This window comes from Rhinatrema bivittatum, chromosome 13, assembly GCF_901001135.1.
Source record: "Rhinatrema bivittatum chromosome 13, aRhiBiv1.1, whole genome shotgun sequence".
Taxonomy (NCBI): domain Eukaryota; kingdom Metazoa; phylum Chordata; class Amphibia; order Gymnophiona; family Rhinatrematidae; genus Rhinatrema; species Rhinatrema bivittatum.
Window position 1 is genome coordinate 23,465,305 of NC_042627.1, and position 20,843 is coordinate 23,486,147.

Consider the following 20,843-nt stretch of genomic DNA (forward strand, 5'->3'; position numbering starts at 1 on the left):
GTTGGTCCCACAACCTGCACAGAATCCAGTTTCCTCCTGAACAAACCGGCTGCTAGTAATCTGCCTTCACTTAACAGAAACAGATTTTACAGAGAATCTTACCACTTATTACTATCTGTGATGCGCCCATCATCTTGGCCACAAGTAAGGTAACCAAACCAATGGGGCCTGAAAAAAAAAACCGGGAGAGAGCAATGAAACAGGACATATTTATACATGTTCAGTATTGCTGCAGAAAGTACAGTGTCCGAAATGTTTGACAGGCAGCATGATAGTGTATACCCGAGATTTTCAACCCGGTCCTCGAATATCCCTCTAGCCGGCTGGGTTTTCAGGATATCAGCAATGAATATGCATGAGATAGATTGCCATACAATGGAGGCAGTGCATGCAAATCTCGCTCATCCATATTCATTGTGGAGGGTATCCAGAAAAAACAACTGGCTAGGGGGTACTTGAGAGCCGGGTTAAATAAAAAGCCCTGATTTATGCTATTAATCCAAGGAAAGACCTAGCAGCAAAAAAAAAAAAAAAACCACCCAAGAAATTACCATATTCCAAAAATGCTATAACTTTCTAACAGCAACACACCACCATAAAACAGAAGGGTTCCTCATGGCAATGATTCGACACCCAATAACAGGTTAATCAAGGTGCTCAACGTTCACTAGAATCAAAACCAATTCAGAAAGACTACTTCTTACAATGGAGATCCATCTGCCTAGACTGTTTCCTTCCTGGCATGTCTTGCACGCAAAACACTGGCAAACTGTACACTCTTACGCTTTGTGTATGGGAGAGGATGATGCCAATTGATACCTAGGACTGGGTACACAAACTTGCTGGTTCCTGTGCTGCATTGGTCTACGTACCTGCTCCACAGATGAAAACCTTGCTGCCCAGGGTAATGCCTGCCCTCCTGCAAGCGTGGATTCCAACAGAGAGTGGCTCAATTAGTGCCCCTTCCTCAAAGGTCACATTGTCAGGAAGTCTGGAATGAAAAGAGATGCGTCCTGTAGTACAAAACTTCATTAAAACAGGGGGAGAGAAAGGGAGAGCTTTGCTGTCAAAGATTTCAGTCCGTAACGTTTGGGTAGCAGCGTACAACTCGTGATTCACAAGTACTCTGGTGTACTATCTCCTCCATTTGCTCTACTGATAACACTGTTGCTACTTGTAAGTGGGTAATAACAGCATGGAAAGTAACACCTCAGAACAGGGGGTCCCCAAACTACAGCCCATGGACTGGATCCAGTTCAGAGAGCGCATTTTCCCAGTCCCCCATACCTTTCCTTCCTGTGCCCGGATCCAGCCCTTGGAGGAACGATGTGGGGAGTTTTTTTGTCACATGTGGTGGTGGCCACAGGAGGGCTGGCAAGGTTTCCCAGCTCCCACCAGCAGAGGTGGCGGCAGTGGAATAGGATGGGTTTTATTTGTCAATTGTAGTACTTTATCTTTGACTGTAATATCATTCTGATATTTTATCATGATGCCATAAAGTGACCTTGTTGTCATGACACCTGTGAAGGTGCGTGTTGTCATGAAGCTACATGCGCTTGGGGAGGATCATTTGCAAAGGCACTTCTGCAGGTAAAATAGTGCTTCACCCCCAGAAATGGTCCCTTTAGGAAATTGTGCGACCGATGTACGCAGAAAGTAACGTGCACACACGCTGTAAACATGTACCTTTATGCACACAGAGCAGAAGCGCTCCGGGGGTGGAGTCTGCGTGGGCTTAGGACTTAAGCGCATACATTTTGCTTTTAAAAAATAGTCACATAAATTCTCTTGGCACAACTACACATACAAATCGCACTCTCTCACCCCCTCCCTTACCTCTTTCCTGCCAGTGCCTCTCCTTGAATGTATTTATTTATATTTACATTTATGGCGTGTTATTCCCAGGGAAGCTTATGGCCTTTTACAACACAATAAAATTATATACGGTAGCGATTTCAAGCCCCCGTGTTTCTATCATTCCACAGACTTGGCAGGCAAAGCGCAGGCACAAAGCTCATTCTAATGCCTACAGTTTTTGTTACTTCGTTCTCCACTCTGCCGCAGAAATCTCTGACCTGCGGAGAGGACCACCAGACGTTCAAATAGGATCCCTCTTCTCCACATCCCGTCCAAACACATCCTTTGCAAAAACCAGGGGATCTCTCTATATCCTGTATAACAATTTGTACATTAATTCCCCTCTGTGGCTCCATATTATGGGAAGCCTTTTATATACCCTTCCAGTCCTTCTCACTGAGATCTAGCGCAAGGTATACATTCCACTGCACTATTAGGGGAGTCGGGGCCCCCACAGAGGTGTATTAATAGCTTTACACAGAGAGGAAATTAACTTACTATCCCATTCATCTCTCATTAACCCTTGCTCCACTAGAGAAGGCATCCTTCCATGGTAGATCAAACCCATTGGGGTGAAAGCAGAGATAATTCTATACAAGTGAAGCAGTGAGACATAGAGCAGTGGGTGTTGTCAGTAAAGCATATGCCCTTGGGGAGGGACATTTTTAAAGGGACCTCTGCAGGTAAAGTAGTACTTCACCCACAGAAATGGCCCTTTAGAAAATTATGCAACCAAAAACAGTCATGTAATTTCTTTTGGCTAAACTATGCATAGACACAACAGGCAATATTGTGCTAGGATAATTTTCAAAGTGGACTTACCCGTGTTAAATTTACTTTGATAACTGTTACACTTGCTGGCTAACTTATGCATAGTGTTACAAAATCACCCCCTAAAAGAATAGGGGAACATAGTGTCCTTCAGATTTCAAACTTGAAGTCACCAGTTGCAGTTCTAAAAGATATCTTTTACTAGTATTTAAGCTGTCTAGAATGTCTCTAAAATGTTGTGGTTCTTAGCATATGAGCAAAGCACAAAAGGAATATGGTGTTTAATCTTCTAGATCTCACGGGTCCCCAGACTTTTCAAGGGAATAGCCACATAGGATATATCCTATCACCAATAGGGCGCCGAGAGGCTGGGGAATCTGCTGAGCGAGCGGGGAGGTGGTCGCATGGAAGGGAGTAACATGTGCGGCCTCTCTCTTTCAGTGATGTCAAATGCTGGTAAAGAGGAGAGGCAGGAGGCAAGGCCGCCAAGGGTTTGGCACCTAAGAGTGTCCGTAATAATATTTCTAGATTTCAAAGAAGTTGTCAACCCTGCCTTCCCCCTGAGATGTACCAGGGGTGTGTGTGTGGGTGGCACACTCCCTCCTCCCACTCTCTGATCCCCTCCCTTTCCTATCATTCATTCCCCCCCCCATCCCCCCAAACCTCCCTCACCTCTTGATCTTCTGCTGAAAAGGCCTGGCTTCCCGCCGCCAATGCCTCTCCATTTATTTATTTCTATTTACTCTTAAGGATTATCATACCTAACAAGGCTGGCGGTGATTTACATATAGTAGCATCTACACTTGACAATTAAAACCCATCCTAATCCACTGGCTCCTCAGCTACTGACAGTGCTGGGAAACCCTGCCAGCCCTTCTGCTGCTGCCACCTTCCTCCGTGGGCTGGACACGGCCCCAGGAAGGAAAGGTATGGGGGATTGGGAAAATGAGCTCTGTGAACTGAATCCAGTCCGTGGGCAGTGGTTTGGGGACCCCCCTCCTCTAAGATATTAAATACTTTCTATGCTATTATAACCCACTTAGAAGGAGCACTAATTTTATCTGAATAATAACAAGCCATATGCAAAGTGTCAATTAAAGAAGGTGCTCAGTTGCTGAAGGCCCTACACAGCAAAAGGAACAAATCCAAGGCCCTTACAAACTTCCTGAACCAAGGTTAAAGAGGCCAAGGCCAATACAAGCTTTCTGATGCATGGGGATATCTGATCACATCTATGAAGCTCAGACAATGAACCGAACTCTGCTACTATTGAATTGAAGAAACAAAAGGATGACATGCACTCTACCCTCCACTCCCCCGTCTTCTAGTACCTCTAGAGTAACTTGGATTTAAAAAAAACCTGTCACTGCTTGTGGTGTGAATTGTCAAAAGACAAGAAAGAATGGCATGTAAGGGTGTACACAAAGTCTTTGTGAATCATACTTCATTAGAAAGAATTCTTCAGTGCAATAGGTGATAGGCGAGTTGCACAATCTGCATATTTATTTATTTTATTTAAAATAGTTCTAGTCTGCTTAGAATAAAATCATGCTAAGCGGATTACATAATCAACATAAAAACAGTAATAAAACACAAAACTTAATGAATTTTTTAATTCCATCATGAATTTATCAAATGTCGGTTCCCATATCTGTCATACTAACTCAATTCTATAGAAAACGGCTTCTCTAAAAAGACAATGCCTTCTGTTTGATGTAATAAAATCTGTAATTGAATACTCAAGTTAAGTTCTCCTGATTCCTTTTCAGTCCAAATTTGGAGACCACAGGTGCAACTTGATTTTCACTAAACCTCTACTATTCTGCATAGGTGGTTCAGCAGCACAGGATGGCACTTCATTGTCTATACCTTTTAGTGAGTGTACTTGGAGAGGCAATCTCTAGATGGGCTATAGCTCTGTATATATAAATTGTGTCAAGAGTTTATACAGGGGGGCGAAAGAGTCCAAGGGAGCAGGACCTTTCCTTGAGTTCTACGTATATCCATTAAGGCTTTCTGGTTTTTCTAGTCCAGAAGGGCCTCACCTTTTACAATGGATGCGGACGTGAGACTATTCTTAGATAAGAACGCCTAGTCTTGAATACAGAACCCTAGGAAAAAGAATGGGCACAACTAGCTGCCAGAATAATTTCCTGCACATAGCACTCATGAGTGAGTAATAACTGGTTTATCAAGGGGTCGAACCGGAAGGGAGGGGGAAATTCTGTGTTTTTCCAAGAGCTGAGGCAGTTCTAATTGCTATGCTGCTAGCAAGAATTGGGATCTTTGTATCCCAGGCTATCTTGGATACATACATATATTCCCCCCGCCACACCCTAGACCCAATGTACATTATCTCTGCTCTCAGGATCCCGTAACACATCTTTGTTACATTGATTAATGCTGGCACCCAAGAGGAGTAAATAAAGTAGGCTAAGTAGGAACTATAAAGCCATCTGTCTGAGAGTCCTTTTGTTGGGTTCCAGAGTAATGGGTTAAATGGAGATGAGTCATCCAAAGAAAATGTCAGGAACTTCCACCAAGGCGTTGTACAGAGGACAATTAGACAGTCACAGAAGGGGAAAGGATATGTTCTTGCCCTGTCCCCCGAGCCAAAAAATCCATACTCCTTAGACCTCTGAGCCCGGTCCAATCCAAATCTTCCCCGACCGTTTTATGAACCCACGCACCAGTGCAAGGATCAGGACCTCTCAGCACCTGGTTTTTATGTCCATGGTCCCCTAGCATGGGCTACACCTCACTACTCCTAACAAAATACGGTTACACAAAGGACATGTAAATTATTATGCAAAACCTCCTGGGTGTTGGCAGAGAAATCGAGCGCTTAGTGTCAAATGGGCACTCATAAGGTGATTTTCCAGCTGCACTTCCTTGATCTTTTTTCATGTTCCATAACCACTGTATGTTTTTCTTGCTTTGAATCTTTACAATGGAGATTAGTCACATATCAGGAACGGCCTCTCTCCGTTTCAGAACAATCTTTTCTTCTTTGCCAAGGCTTGATTGCCTTTCTGTGGAGCTCCCTATCAATATTACCTTATCTAGTAAAGATGATGATATGGTAACCGACCACATGATCTTTGACATTCTTTTCGGCCTCTACTTCAAGAGTTTTTAGGGCATGGGCTGAGAACCAGAGAAGTCAGGGTTTCAGTTTAATCCAATGCTCCTTGTGACCTTGGAGAAGTCTTTTCACTTTCCATAGCCTTGGGTACAAAAGCTTAGCTTGTAAGCCCTCTGGGGCAAGAAAATACCTTCTGTACCCGAAATATAATTTGCCTTCAGCTTGGGTTTGAAAAGGGCACGTAATTAAATCCAAATCCAGCAATAGATAAGGATTGAAATCGTTTTGAAAGAGAACCATCTGGGGGCAGTAAGCAAAGTACCTGCGCTGGTGAAGCCCCACTCCTAATTTTTAGCAGCAGCTAAGGTTTGCACCAATAATAAAAGCAAAACCAAACAGGACATTTTTTATTTGATTATTGCCCCCTCAAAAATTACCCACCGAGATTTGGGCCTGCTTTCACTGCAGATAATAATTTTTTTCCCTAAAACACTTTCCAATAACTCATGCAATACCGAAATCTTTGGTGTACAAGTCTGAAATTTAAAAGCAGTAACTTCGACCTGTCTAGTTACTCCCCGACATTCAGTCCCTATAACTATCTCACAAATCCACCTGCTAATGATGGCGGCTCACACCATTTTTCTCTGTGCTACCAGGAGTGCAGCATATGCTGTGTGCGCTTCCTTGTACGACTACTTGGGTCTTCACAGAGAGTGTATCTCCCACCCTTGGGGCTTATGTCACCCACTGTGGGACCTTGAATTCCTCCAAAATTGTATTCCTTGAAGCCTCAAAGCCCTGTAAATCAATGCCAGCATTTCTTAATTCTATATAACTATGTAAAGAACTATAATAATAACTGGATAGTAAAACAGTTTTCATGTGGAGTAGCTGCCACCATGTAGTGATGCAGATGTGAGAGACTGTAAGACCTTCCTGTTATTACATATATTCTAGTCTTTAATAGCTGCAGTACACTGTCAGTACTGCACTATTTCAGTATTGCAGTGATTACTATTAAACATTTCTGCTTTCAAATTGTTTTAAACCAACGTTTCAACTACTGGAAGAAATATTATTTTTTGTTATGTTTGAATGTTGTGTATGTTATGTTATGTTGAATGTTGGATAGAATCATATAAAAGGGATCAATGTCTGTCTGTCTGTCACTGGCACAATAACTCTCCAAAAAGGGACAGAAATTGAAAAATGTGAATATCCCAGTCAAGTTCTAAACCTAGAAAATTTGGTCAATATTTCTGAAGAACTAAGCCTCCAAAAAAAAAATAAATAAAAAATCCTCATTGCTTTGTATGGGAAATAGTTAAAAGCTGTTAGAATGCTCTACAATGTTTCACTCCAAATGCTCCCCTTACACTTTTAGCCTCTTGCCACAGGACAACACAGGCAGACAAAGAGAGGGAAAACTAACACGAGCAGCTGGCTATAAATGGAACAAAAGGTACTTTCAAAAGCCACCTTCCCCAAAGTTCCAACATCCCATGCACGGAAACACACCATATCCCCCCCAACACACACATATCCTTCCCGCACACACACACACACAGCCACACTTACGTCATATACTCGCCCACCGAACAACCCACTGTTCTACCACCTACAGACACACACAGGGCCAGTGGAAGCACTAGATGGCTGCCTACAGCACCACGGTTCTGGGGACGGAGATGTCGGCATGAACATTTGCCTGCCTGCATGGATCAGGCGCCACCACTTCCTGTTCCAGCTCATGCGGGCAGGGAGAAGTAGATGCCATCATTGGAAGAAGCAGGGTGCAATATGTGGCTGAAAAGAGGAGGCACTGACAATGTGGGCTGAGAGGAAAAGGAGGCAGAGCGGTGTCCACCACCAGAATTTATTTATTGCAACATACTTGTAGCAGAAGCTGGCATTATGCGCGTAGTATCTGCACAGGTTCCCATCGTCGGGAGGGGTGGCACAGAAGAAAATGGTAGGAGACAGGTTGTATCGACCAGTTTTGCAGAATTCATCATTTTCTCGAGGAACACCAGGCTCAATAGCAACTCTATCACCTGAAATGAGAAAACATGCAAGCTAACAAAGCCACTCTTTCATTTCCGAAGCTCCCCTCCCTTCCCTTCCCCCTTCCTAAAAAAAAGATAAAGACTAGCAAGTTGAGATTATATATTGTGGGGGGTCAAACTAATGCCGCTACACATTTATATAGTGCTACAAAGTGTACACGGTCTCTAGTTCTGTCTCTCTCTGTGGACTTGTGCAGCTGGTCATTGAGGAGTCAGCATCCAACCTGCCAGCCTTCCTTAGGACTAGGCTCCTAGCATTGGGCCTACTAATACAGTCGATATTATTAGAGGACTATACAGACAGCCAGAGAAAGACCACATCCACAGAGGAGTTCCAGCGCTCTCAGTGCTTGAGTAAATCAGACCGAGGAATATACCTTCTGTGTGAAAGATCAGCTGAGAGACTGGAAATAGGAAATTCAACTTTTGAATTTTATTCCAAACAACTGACTGTACTGTGGATTTAAGCCCTTGAGTTTAGAGGTCTCTCATTATATGAATTCTGTTTTCCTTTCCTCTATAAATAACGAACCTTGTTTGGAACCACCAACTGTTTTGCCTGTACCCGAACAGAGTAGCCTGAAGTGGTGTATTTGGGTCAAGAAGGTATCTGCTTTCCCTACATTTTCAAATGTGGTTTTCTAAGAGAGTTCTTGAGAACTGTATTATTCACAGAGGGGTTGGTCAATCCTATCCAGGTGAGGCTGACCTGTGACTTGGGTGCCACATCAATTCTTTAATATACAAAATATGATTCTGCCCTTCTGTTCCCATGGTTAATGGGCAGCAATCCAGAGGACAGGATGGGAGGGGCTGAGGCAGGGAGCACACACAACAGAACAAAGAAAATCCATTCCACTCTCTGTTCCAGCCCCTCCTTTCCTGTCCTCACAGTGCCATGGACACAAGAGGGTGAGGTTAGAACAGGGAGCAGGGACTATTTTTGGCAGTGCCCCTCCCCTCCTGTCTGCAACCAGCTGCACTGGAGGTCAGCAGGACAGAGGGCAAGGATGGAACAGACAGGACAGCAGAGAAGAATCAGTCGGTTCCCCATTCTGTCTACCCCACCCCAGCTGCTCTTCTTGGCTGTGCTGTCCAGAGGAGAGGAGCTATAGAGGACACCACCCCAGGCACAACAGACCACTGTGCTCCTAGGACGTGGAATTCAGCTGACAGCAGAGGGGAAGGAAGTAGTCATCTGGTGCTCCAGTCAGGGGGTGAATGCTGAAAAGGGGGTGAGGGGAGATGGCATGAACGCAGGCGGTAAATACTTGGGTGGGGGCAGTGCGAGAAGTGAATATTGGAAGAGGTAAGGGGTGTGACTGCTTGGGGGAGGAGTGGTGCGAGGAGGAGTGATGTGAAAAGGGATGAATGTTGGAAGAGGAGGAGGATGAAAATCATTTCCCTCCCCATCTCCAAAAAGTCAGCAAAGGAAACTGAACGGTCTGGCACCTTATTCCTCCCCAAGGTCTATGCTGCCATGTGTTCTGCAGCAGATATGAGGGGACGGAGGGTATGGGAGAGGGCTGAGATAGAGGGAGGGGAAGTAGTGTAAGAAATGGTGTGTGAGGAGTGAAGAGAGTACAAGAGAGCTGGGTTGGGAGTAGGAGGAGGTCAAAAGAACTCAGGGTAAAGGTAGTAGAGGGCTATGAGAAACCTATGGTGTGTGTGTGTGAAAGAAAGCCAGAGGTAGTGACAGAGGGGAATGTGGTTGGTGAAAGCTAGAAATAGTGTCAGGGTGAAGGCTAGGGAAGAGATGGCGATGAGGTGTGTGTGTGAGAGAGAGCCAGAGGTGAAGAGGACAGGGAGGGTGACAGAGTCAAAAGTGGTGAAAGGAGGAAAAGAATGTCAGCCAGAGGTGTGATGGGATGGAGGGGTGAGAGACAGAGATGATGACTGGGGAGACAGATGAGGGGAGAACAAAAAGGGGTAATGCCAGGGGGTGTATGAAAGATATGCGGAGAGGATATAGTCAAGAAGAGGAGAAAAGAGAGAGAGGAGGTGAGTTGGGGAAAAGAAAGAGAGGGATGAACAAGGGGGGAGAGAGGAGAGGGGTGGGAAGAGGGGGATACTGGGACTCAGCAGAGGGTATGGGAGGAAGCAGAGGAAATGGGGGCATGGGGGAAAGGGGTATAAGTTGGATACTGGTGCTGGGCAGAAGGAGGGGAAAGAGGGGGAGAGAGCAGTATAAGGGATAAGAACATAAGATATTCCAAACTGGGGCAGACCAAGGGTCCATCAAGCCCAGCATCCTGTTTCCAACAGTGGCCAATCCAAGTCACAAGTACCTGGCAGGATCCCAAACACTAAATAGATCCCATGCTACTATTCCTTACTGATTAATAGCAGTTTATGGATATTTCCTCTATGAACTTATCCAAACCTTTTTTAAACCCAGTTACACTAACTGCTGTAACCACATCCTCTGGCAATGAATTCCAGAGCTTAACTATGCAATAAGTGAAAAAGAATTTTCTTTGATTTGTTTTAAATGGGCTACTTGCTAACTTTATGGAGTGCCCCCTGGTCCTTCTATTATCTGAGAGAGTAAATAGCCAATTTACATTAACCTGTTCAAGTCCTTTCATGATTTTGTAGATCTCTATCATATTCCCCCCTCAGTTGTCTCTTCTCCAAGCTGAACAGCTGTAATCTCTTCAGCCTTTCCTGATAGGGAAGCTGTTCCATCCCCTTTATCATTTTGGTTGCCCTTCTCTGTACCTTCTCCATCGCAACTATATCTTTTTTGAGATGTGGTGACCAGAATTGTACACAGTATTCAAGGTGCAGTCTGACCATGGAGCGATACAGAGGCATTATGACATTTTCCGTTTTATTCACCATTCCCTTCCTAATAATTCCTAACATTCTCTTTGCTTTTTTGACTGCTGCAGCACACTGAGCCGACGATTTCAAAGTATTATCCACTATGACACCTAGATCTTTTTCCTGGGTGGTAGCTCCTAATATGGAACCTAACATTGTGTAACTACAGCAAGGGTTATTTTTCCCTACATGCAACACCTTGCACTTGTCCACATTAAATTTCTTCTGCCATTTGGAAGCCCAATCTTCCAGTCTTGCAAGGTCCTCCTGCAATTTATCACAATCTGCTTGATATTTATCTCCTCTGCATAATATTATGTCTTCTGCAAGGTTGGGAGGTGTTATGTTGGGACCACCAAGTCTCTGTAGTTCTTGTAGGGGATAGGGAATGTTAAACTGGTGCTGCTGAGAGAGGGTATCCTCTGATAAGGGCGAGCACTAAAGGGAGCCGTGGAACAAGGTCGTTGATTAGTAAGGGCGCGATTATTAAGTGTGCGCCTTGATTAAGGCCGCAGGCCGGGAGAGAAAGGGGTTGGGGTGAGAGCTTTGAAGCAGTGAGACAGTGCCACAGAGTTCCCTCTAGCTGCTGTCCCCACCCCCCAACCCCCTTCTCTCCCATCCCGTGGCCTTAATCAAGGCGCACACTTAATAATCGCACCCTTACTAATCAACGACCTTTATAAAAGGCGCCTTTTTCCATGGTGCCCTTTAATGCTCGCTGTTTTGACCGTCGCCTTTGTGCTCGCCCTTATTGAAGTAAACCCCGAGAGAGAGACTGGTGGGGATAGGTTAGGGGGGGGGGGATTAAGAGATGTAGAGGTACCAGAGAAACTGGTGAGGAAAGGGTGAGGAAATTGAGAGAGAAACTGGTAGGGACAGGGTGGTCAGAGAGAAAGACATTGGTGGAGATGAGGGAAAAGGCTGCTGAAAGGGCCCCCTGTCTCTTGAAGACAAGAGGCTCTTTGGCACTGTATGTACAGTGTTTACTTGGCTCTTGGTGCATGAAAGGTTGGTCACCTCTGCACTATCCCACCTGCTCAACCACAACTACAAGAACCCAGTAACCCAATGCACTACCACTAAACACATTTTAGCTCCTTCCTCTGTAGCTGTGCAGCACTGAAGTATAATAAATGGAGGCTGCTCTCACCTGGTTTGAGATGGGTTACAGATGGCCCCACTTTGACAACCGTGCCAGCAGCTTCGTGACCGACCACCATTGGCTTTTTCACAATAAAATCCCCAATACGGCCATGTTGCCAGTAATGGACATCAGAGCCACAAATTCCAACTGAGTGCATCTTCAGAAGCACCTCTGACAAAATAATACCAATAAATAAATGCATAAACCATCATAGAAGCTTTACCAATCAAATAAATAAATACCATTAATACATAGGGAACAATTCAAGCTTCCCAAACCTGTCCTGGAGACCCCCACAGCCAGTCTGGTTTTCAGGAAAGCCACAAAGTCTCCATGATATGCAAATTTATCTCATGCATATTCATCATGGAGATCCTGAAAACCCGACTGACTGTGAGGCCTCCAGGAAAGGTTTGGGAAGTCCTGCTTCAGACTGTGCCCTTCAACCATACATGCTCCTGATGTTGTATTATAGGCTTTTACCTTGGTCTTTCTCCCTGTAATCTCTCAATAGTCTCTGCTGCCCCACCTGACCTGTAGACAGGCTGCCTACACGATGCTAGAATAGAAGGGATGTCTCCTCCAGACAGTAACCCCCCAAGCACCTCTGGTTGGCCGATAGGGACAAATGCTTTTTCTCCCTCCATGGACCTCTGTGTGCCCCCTTAGCAGCACACAGGGGAGCTAAAGCTAGAATCCTCACAGCACAGTGTGGTGGGTCAAAGAGCAGGCCCATATCAGAGATTTTATACAGCATATTGAAGAATGGTTGAAGGTATAGCACTGAACAGCCAATCAGCACCACATTTAAAGAAAGCGTACAGTGAGGAAGGTGTGCAACTGAGACCGTCTGTGCGAAAGGGCTACAAGTAATCTCTGCTCAGGACATTATCAGTAATCTGTGATCGCTCTTTATCAATTTAAACAACTATCTTACTATTAAATACATTTATTTTATCTGGCCTTTCACACATTAAAAGTCATATTTCACTGTGAAAAAGTAATGCATATCTATTTGTAAGTTCTACAAGTATTTTGACATATACACAAGCTTTCCGCATTTACTTACTTTCTGCAAACACATTAAGCGTCACAATTTAAATCTGGATAGAGAATGTATAAAGTAAGGGGATAATAATCAAAAGAGTTTCCCTGGCTAGACCCAACACAAAACCACAGTTTGAATATTTCAGCCCCTCTCCCCCCAGTATAGGTACAAGTATGTGTGCTGTTCAGTGTGCAGGGGCAGATCAGAGGGGGTGAAAGTGTGAGCAGAGATCTCATTTTGAAATCACGTGTGTACCTGCTTCAAGGAAGGGGCAAAAGTCTGTAGATAAAGAAGAAAAAAGAACCCGTGTTTCCCCACCACCAATCTGCATTTCCAAACATAAACCCCGCACAGGCCCCTAAACTCTAAAGAATTAAGGGGTCTAGATTTACCAGCCAGTGTTAAAACAGAGTCGCTTTAAAGCAAGTCCATTTCTGTGTGATTTATCGACCTGTGGTACGGGCGTGCTGCACTTTAATAAATCCCACGTTCGTGCTCCGGATGCACGCGCATCACCGGCCACAGCAACGTGCATTCCCGGACTGTGATTGTAAAGGGGCAGGAAGCCCCGAGTGACTTGCTACCCCTCCATCACCATCTTCCCCTCCCCCTACCCTTGGCTTACAATCCCACCCTCCAGACTCCTCCTCAGCATCAGGAGCCCCTGAGCAGTAAATGGGGCAGAAACTATCCCCGGTTGCTCCTGCACCGCTGGGAGGGTAATCCAAAATGGCACAGGCTGACCCGAGGCTCCCTTTTGCCCCTGAACTGCGAGTTCTTATTTGCAGCCTTAGACCCAGATTTCAAAGACAGAGTATGTGCACACTTTCAATTTGAAAATTCCTGTGGGTGCTCTGTACTTCCTTTCAGTGCAGGCAAAGGTTTGCTGAAAAATAAACATGGATAGATGTGAATCTTCAGTTGAATAGCCTTTCGCGCAGTTCCCTACCACTGTATATAGTTTTTTGCCACCAACCTTAGTTGCCTGCACTCTGTGTAGTTTCCTTTCTCTCCAGCTCCCCATTAGAGCGGTCTCTCGTTTGTTTTTTATTATCCCTCCTCCCCCGTCCCTGTTTATTGTATTTTCTACCTTTTGTTGCAATGTAAACCGATATGATGTGTATTTTAATGTCGGTAAAGAAAAGCTGTTAAATAAAAAAATAAATATTTGTAGAACCTGCTCACAACATCCCTTCTCCCCTATCCCTGCGTGTCCTTTCAGCCACATTGAGTGAGGAGAATTATCAGTCAGCCAATTTATCCAGGTAAATGGCTTTGAAACTTCCCCTCCCAGAGTATGAAAAAGAGATCAAAGAGAGATCTGAAGACATCTTATCTAGCCTTACCATTTGGGCCTGGTTCAGGAACTGGACGGTTCTCCTAAAAGAAAATTATATTTCTATGAAAACATATAGTTTCAGATTTACAGTTTGAGCATGTTTTATCGTACGCCATCGTGAACCCTGGAGTGAGTGGGTTTTAAATAAATAAATGCAGTAAGAGCAGAATAGATTCTATAACGCACCTTTCAGATGTAGTTTTGTTACTAATGCACAGGAAGTGAACTGTACCTTAACCTCTAGTCCTCAACCTCTACTTTCAATTTCTATAGGCAGTTGGTTTGTAGTATTAAGCTGTAATCTTGTGACTCTGCCTTTAAGTTAGTGTGGTATGGCAACTAGAGGGGGTGTTTAACACTGATTTTCTTAAGTGATGATAAGTCTTAAAAAAAACATGGGATAATCTGCAACTGGAACTCAAGAGAATATTACTTGTTCAAGGGTTCTGCTAGCTTCCCTGGGTTCTTCCATACCAGAAGTGGCTACAATGATCTTGCCATTGATAATGGAGTGCCAAGGTACTACTCCTAGGCACTAATGCTTAATTTCTCCTGAAGGAGCCCTAGGAGGATATATGAACACAGACATCAGGAAAAACAATTTTCCTATGTAAGATAATCATCAACTCAATGGACTGAGTAAGAGTGAGCAATCCTTGCGTTATCTAGGAGGAAAGGCTGGATTTTGTTATCAGGACTGAAATATTTATGGAATGGCTACCACGTATGTCTCCTCCTCAATTGTCAAGGCTGAATGCTCCAGGTTATTGCATCACTTCCTCATTTGAAGTCTCCTGGGCCAGATGGGTGTTTGTCCAGCTGCAAAGAGGCAGAGTTATCTATATTATGCTAACTGTTGGCAACTAATGTTGTTTGTGTTTTACTGCCAAATTCCCCAGAAGAGCACCTACCTTGATTATATAATTTAGAATCGCCGAAAAAAAATACCTCAGTCTGTCCTTGAATTCTTGGAGCCAAAAGCGTGGGTTACAGATCCTGAGACTGACAAGGAAGGTTTGAAGTTTGATGATCAGAGTTTACTTTGTGGGGAGGGGGTTTAAGAGTCACAAAAGGGGGTAGCCAGGTTTGCTTATTAACTCCCTGTCCAGCATGAACTTACATTCCCTCTGAACTTGGTCCATTTCACCAGCTACTCGACTAAAATCTGAACCCCCAGACTACATGCCAGGAAAAGAACCTTTACTACCCAAACTTTTATTTTATGGACTCCCAGGAGGAGTTGCATTCATGTCTAATCTTCTTGCACATGCATAGGAGCCAACCACTGAAAATGATTGGGGGTGCTGAACTCAACACAAATTATAACCCCTCCCCTCCTCCACCCCTGAGCAAAAAAAGTAAAAAAACAAAAGTGACTGACCAGCCTGTATTTAAGAGCGTTAAGTTTCAGACAGCCTTAAAGAGCTAAAGTCTTTATCCAGATTTTCAAAGAGAACTGACGCGCATAGGTCCCCTTTGTAAATTCATGGGTGGTCCCAGAGCAAGGATAACTTTCTGCACGCAGGTTTACGCACATACTTTTCAAAAATCCTTTCCCCACCCAAACTCACCCCTCCAGAACGCTTACTTCGGGTGCGGGTAAAAGCATGCACATAAGAGGGCTGGCATGCACACTTTTATCTGCAGAAATCCCATGATTTTCAAAGTGCCATTTATGCGCCTAAGACAGGGTTTTAAGTGCATAATATGCATTCCCTTAAACGCCGATATAGAAAAGGCTCACATGGCCAAAACAAAAGCTAGAGAAACTCCCATGCTCAGATACTTGGTGATGATTGGGGGGGGCGACTGGCCAAGCTTGAGTCTCAGAGCAAGGATTTAAAGTCTTCAGATGTAGCTTTAATTAAGGATAAGACTGAAATGAGCCGCAGTTTGGAGAATTATTCTAGGAGATTCAACTTGCGCTTTCTAAATTCCATCAAGTCTCCTTTGATTGCGTCTCTAGATATGTTAAAGAAATTTTATTGCAAAATTTTGAATGTTCCATTGGAATCTATTCCTCCAGTTTCTAAGGCATTTTACCTCCCTATTCATGGTAACGTAGAACCTGCATTAAGTATTCCTTTGAGATCTGAACACTCTTCGGAAAGTTTAGATCTTACTCCATTTTTGCAAGATTTACAAACAGAAATTCTTATTAGGGCGACAATATTGGTAGCTGTTTTTGCTTTAGAATCATATAAAGACTGGACCATGAAAATATATATATTTTTTTTTTTTTGTGCTAAGCCAAAGACTTTATTAGGTCACTATGTGACTTCATTATCTGAATTTTTCTAGAGCTATGCAACAGAGATGTAAGCTATTTCTTGAGAAGAGGCAAAAGGTTATTGCCTTAGGTGGAACCTTTACACAGAGATTTCCTTGTAAATGTGTGATTAAGTTAGAGAAGCTAAATATATTTTATGATCCAGCTCACCTTGATGTTTTTTTTTTTGCAGAATCGGGGCCACTCAAACAGATTAAAATCTAATAAATGTGAGCTGTAGCATTATTGAGTTTTATCACCTTGAAGCTTTTTAAGATTTTCTTTTTCTCTGACAAACGGGCTGATACAGTAAAAATCGCGGGAGAGCGCACAGGCCACTCTCCTGTGCGCGCGATTCAGTAAATTAATTTATTTAAATTAGGGCCTGTGGTAAAAAGAGGCACTAAGGACACTAGCGCGTCCCTAACGCCTCTTTTTGGACAGGAGCGGCTGTCAGCAAGTTTGACAGCCAACGCTCAATTTTGCCGGCGTTGGTTCTCAAATCCGCTGACAGCCATGGGTTCGGAAACCGGACGCCGGCAAAATTGAGCGTCCGGTTTTTAACCCGTGAGCCGCGAGCCCATTTAAATTTTTTTTTTTAAATTTTTAACTATTTTGTAACTTTTGGGACCTCTGACTTAATATCACCATGATATTAAGTCGGAGGGTGTACAGAAAAGCAGTTTTTACTGCTTTTCTGTACACTTTCCCGGTGCCAAGAGAAATTAACGCCTACCTTTGGGTAGGCGTTAATTTCAGAAAGTAAAATGTGCGGCTTAGCTGCACATTTTACTTTCTGAATCGCGTGGGCATAACTAATAGGGCCATCAATATGCATTTGCATGCTGCGGGCGCTATTAGTTTCGGGGGGGTTGGATGAGCGTTTTCGACACGCTAGCTTTACCCCTTATTCAGTAAGGGGTAATAGCGCACCTGAGGCACTCCACTGTTTACCCTTTTCCACTGAGAAAATTGACCATTTAGTCCTACTCTCTGCTTCCTGTCTTTTAACCAGTTTGTAATCCACGAAAGGACATCGCCTCCTATCCCATGACTTTTTAGTTTTCTTAGAAGCCTCTCATGAGGAACTCTTTCAAACGTCTTCTGAAAATCCAAATACACCACATCTACCAGCACACAGATATGTGCACTTCCTAAACTTCACAGTATTTCCTCATCCTTGAGCAGGGGAAGAAGCGATTAGGAGAATGTGAAAGAAAATGGGGAATGAGTGTGGGGGGGACAGCCCATTGTGTGCTCCGGTGGAGCGCACTGTTAACCCACATTTGGACGCACGTTTTCGGCGTGCTATTACCCCTTACTGAATAAAGGATGGGATGGGACTTGGAGTAATTGACAACAAACCCTAATAACTCCAGCACCCAGCGAGTTGAGTGCATGGACTCCTCGGCCCCCACCCAAGAAGTGCTCTTAACCAGCTAATTGTCCAGATACAGGAAAACGTTAACTCCCAGACTGAGAAGGTGCACCACCACCACCATGGCTAGGCATTTCGGGAAGTCACAAGGGATTGACGTGAATCCAAATGGCAGAACATAATACTGGAAGTGCTAGTTTCCCACCATGAATCAGAGATACCTCTGATGACTTGTGAAGATCTCAATGTGAGTATAGGCGTCTTTTAGATTGAGGAAGCATGGCCAGTCCCCTTTTTGCAAGAAAGGATCAGGGTACCTAGGAAAATCATCCTGAACTTTTCTCTTTTGATGAAGTTGTTCAAGACCCTTAGGTCTAGGATGGGACAGGGTTTCCCTGTTTTCTTTGGTATCAGGAAGTTCTGGGCGTAAAATCCCTGACCTCTTTGCTCTAGTGGGATGGGCTCGACCATCCTGGCCATTAAGAGGGAGGAGAGCTCTGATGTGCTATTGGGTCCCAAAATGGGCTCGGGGGGGGGGGGGGGTCAATTTGGTGGGGCACACAATAGGTTTCATTTGTACCCCTCACAAACAATGGAAAAAAAAACACTGTTCTGAGATTACACTGGGCCACCGGTTCTCAAAGAACCGTAGCCTTTCCCCAATCGGCAGGTCCATCGCTCTGGGTGTGGGTGACCTGGCTAAGATCCCTGCGATCCAATCAAACCCCTGTCCCTGGATTTGACTGATGTGCCGGCTAGGGCTTTGAGGCCCTCTGTTGCCTGGAATGGCTACAAGGGACCTGGTATTGCTGATGGGAGCGAGGGGGCAGAGGATAGTACTTCTTTGGGCGGAAGGAGGACTTCCTGGCCCAAACTTTGATGGTTTGGGCCAGGCTGAGGAGGACAGGTCCTGAGTGTCAGTGGAGAGCTGTTGGAGTGTTGCATGGTGATCCTGGATTTGGGCCACTGCATCGTTCACCTTATCTCCGATGAGATTCTCTACTGTACATGGCACATCAGCGAATCGCTCCTGCACTTCCAATTGGAGATCCGAGGCCCTTAGCCATGTGAGTCTGCAAGTGCCGATTCCTGCTGCAGAGACCCTCGATGCCCTCATAGGTTGAACGGATCCTGTGTTTTCCTCACTCCAGAATCTTATGCACAAGCAACTGGAGGGTATCTTGCTGCTGCTGAGGAAGTTGCTTGCCAACCTCCTGCACCTGCTTCAGGATCTCGAGCGAATACTGGTTCATGTAGAGCAGGTAGGCTACTATGTGGGCAATGAGCATTGCGCCCTGGAGCACCTTCCTCCCAAGAGCATCCATCAGTCTCTGATCCTTCCCCGGGGACACCAAGAGCAGATCTGATGACCATCGATTCATGGGGCAGCTGACGTTTGTCAATTCCTGAGAGCCTTTTGGACAAGATAAACCCCATCCGCCTTCCCATATCCTCATCAATAATTCCACAAGGATCTTGTGCACAGGAATTCTATGATCTCCTTGGGAAGCTGCACATACTGGAGAATAACTAGCATTTTGTGCCTGGTTTCCTCTTCAGTATGCAACTGAAATGGTATGGCCTTCATCATCACCCAAACATATCCTGCGAAGGAGAGGATTTCCTTTGATATTCTGGAGGAGATGATTCTGAGGGGAGACCATCTGAAGCAAAGCTAATAGCAGAGAAAGAGCAGAGGGGACCTACCTCACAGTAAATCAACTTATCATTCAAGACAGGTTCTTCTGGCAAATGCTGTCACTTTGACAATAACTACTAGACTGACAAGGAAATGGTCACAATGCCTCCCTCCTTCTTAAAACATAAAATGGCTTTGTCAAAACAATAGTTCTCCAATTTCTGCAAAAGCTTTTCTTTCTTGTAACAGAATATCCATTCAGATTATTTGCTTTAATATGGATATGTTTGTTTTGGCTTCCTGCCACAGGCAGATACTGGAATGATTGATATTCTCTTCCTTCGCTACAATCAACAGTTATATTTTGTGTTAGTGCAGCTTTGTAGACATACAATCTCAGAAGAAGGTATCCCTGTCTGATGCTCTTTCAGCGTTACAATAAGTAAACTGATGTGGGAGGATAAGTGAATGTTTAGGACATGGAAGGCCCTCAGACTGGACAGGACTGTAGTCACACAGGTAGAAAGCAGAATGAATCTCTTTTTCACAGCATAGCATACATAGCACAGATCCTTTCAATTTCCAAAGTTTCTCCTGGAGAACCTTCATTTGCTTGCCTTTCAGACCCTTGCAGCTGATGCAATTCAAGCTTCTGTCTGTGGACTTCATAGGAATGCTTGGTGCACTCTTATTGCTCCTCATCACCAAATTAATAATGCCAGCATTTCACAAACTTTCCTTGCATAGTCATAAACCTCCTAAGTCCAAGAAATACTTCTTCCCCAAGATATTTGCTCATGAATAAAGATATCAGCACCAGGAACATCTGCCTCTGTCAAGTTCATCCCCAGCTTTATTGGTCCTTACCGGATCATAAAACAAATCAATCCAGTCATACACAAGCTCAGAATTCCACCTTCATTTTGCATTCCTAACTTCATCAATATCTTTTTATTCAAGCTGCTATCCCTCAACAGATATGCCAGAATGGACCTTACCCAGACTCCCTTTATCCTGACACCGATACTGAATTTGAAGTTCAAGAAATCACTGACTCCAATATAGTGAAAAATAGGATTTATTATTTAGTGGACTGGAAAGGATACAGGCCCGAAAAAAGATCTTGGGAACCAGCAGAAAACCTTAACACGCTGATTTTGATCAGGAAGTTATTCAGCTATTTCCACATGAATAAAGATCCTGGAGGAGGTACTGTAACATATCCCCAACCCCAGCAGGTTGCACTGTCGCCAACCCTCAACACTTCTTTGTCCCAGCTCCATTATGGTGTCTTGTGCTCACTTGTGGCCTTCCAGCATGGCTCCCAGCATCCTGTAGCTCACTAGCAGCACACCCAGGAAGAATTGAGCTTTATAGGGCCTAAAGAGAGAAAATCCTATGGCACACCTTGATGACAT

The 20,843-nt window shown here is 44.3% G+C and overlaps 1 protein-coding gene across 2 annotated transcripts in view; it reads right to left on the reverse strand.

Annotated features, from left to right (window-relative positions):
* The window catches only part of SORD (sorbitol dehydrogenase), a 59,886-nt gene that overhangs the window by 31,124 nt on the left and 7,919 nt on the right, over positions 1-20,843 (reverse strand). The window contains exons 2-6 of one of the 2 annotated variants that reach the window (XM_029575145.1): positions 14,147-14,180; positions 11,759-11,923; positions 7,611-7,770; positions 873-991; positions 103-168 (exon numbers count right to left, since the gene is read on the reverse strand). In XM_029575145.1, the coding sequence (XP_029431005.1) occupies positions 103-168; positions 873-991; positions 7,611-7,770; positions 11,759-11,923; positions 14,147-14,180 (544 nt within the window). The remainder of the gene's footprint in view (positions 1-102; positions 169-872; positions 992-7,610; positions 7,771-11,758; positions 11,924-14,146; positions 14,181-20,843) is intronic. The other variant, XM_029575147.1, reaches the window with a different exon arrangement.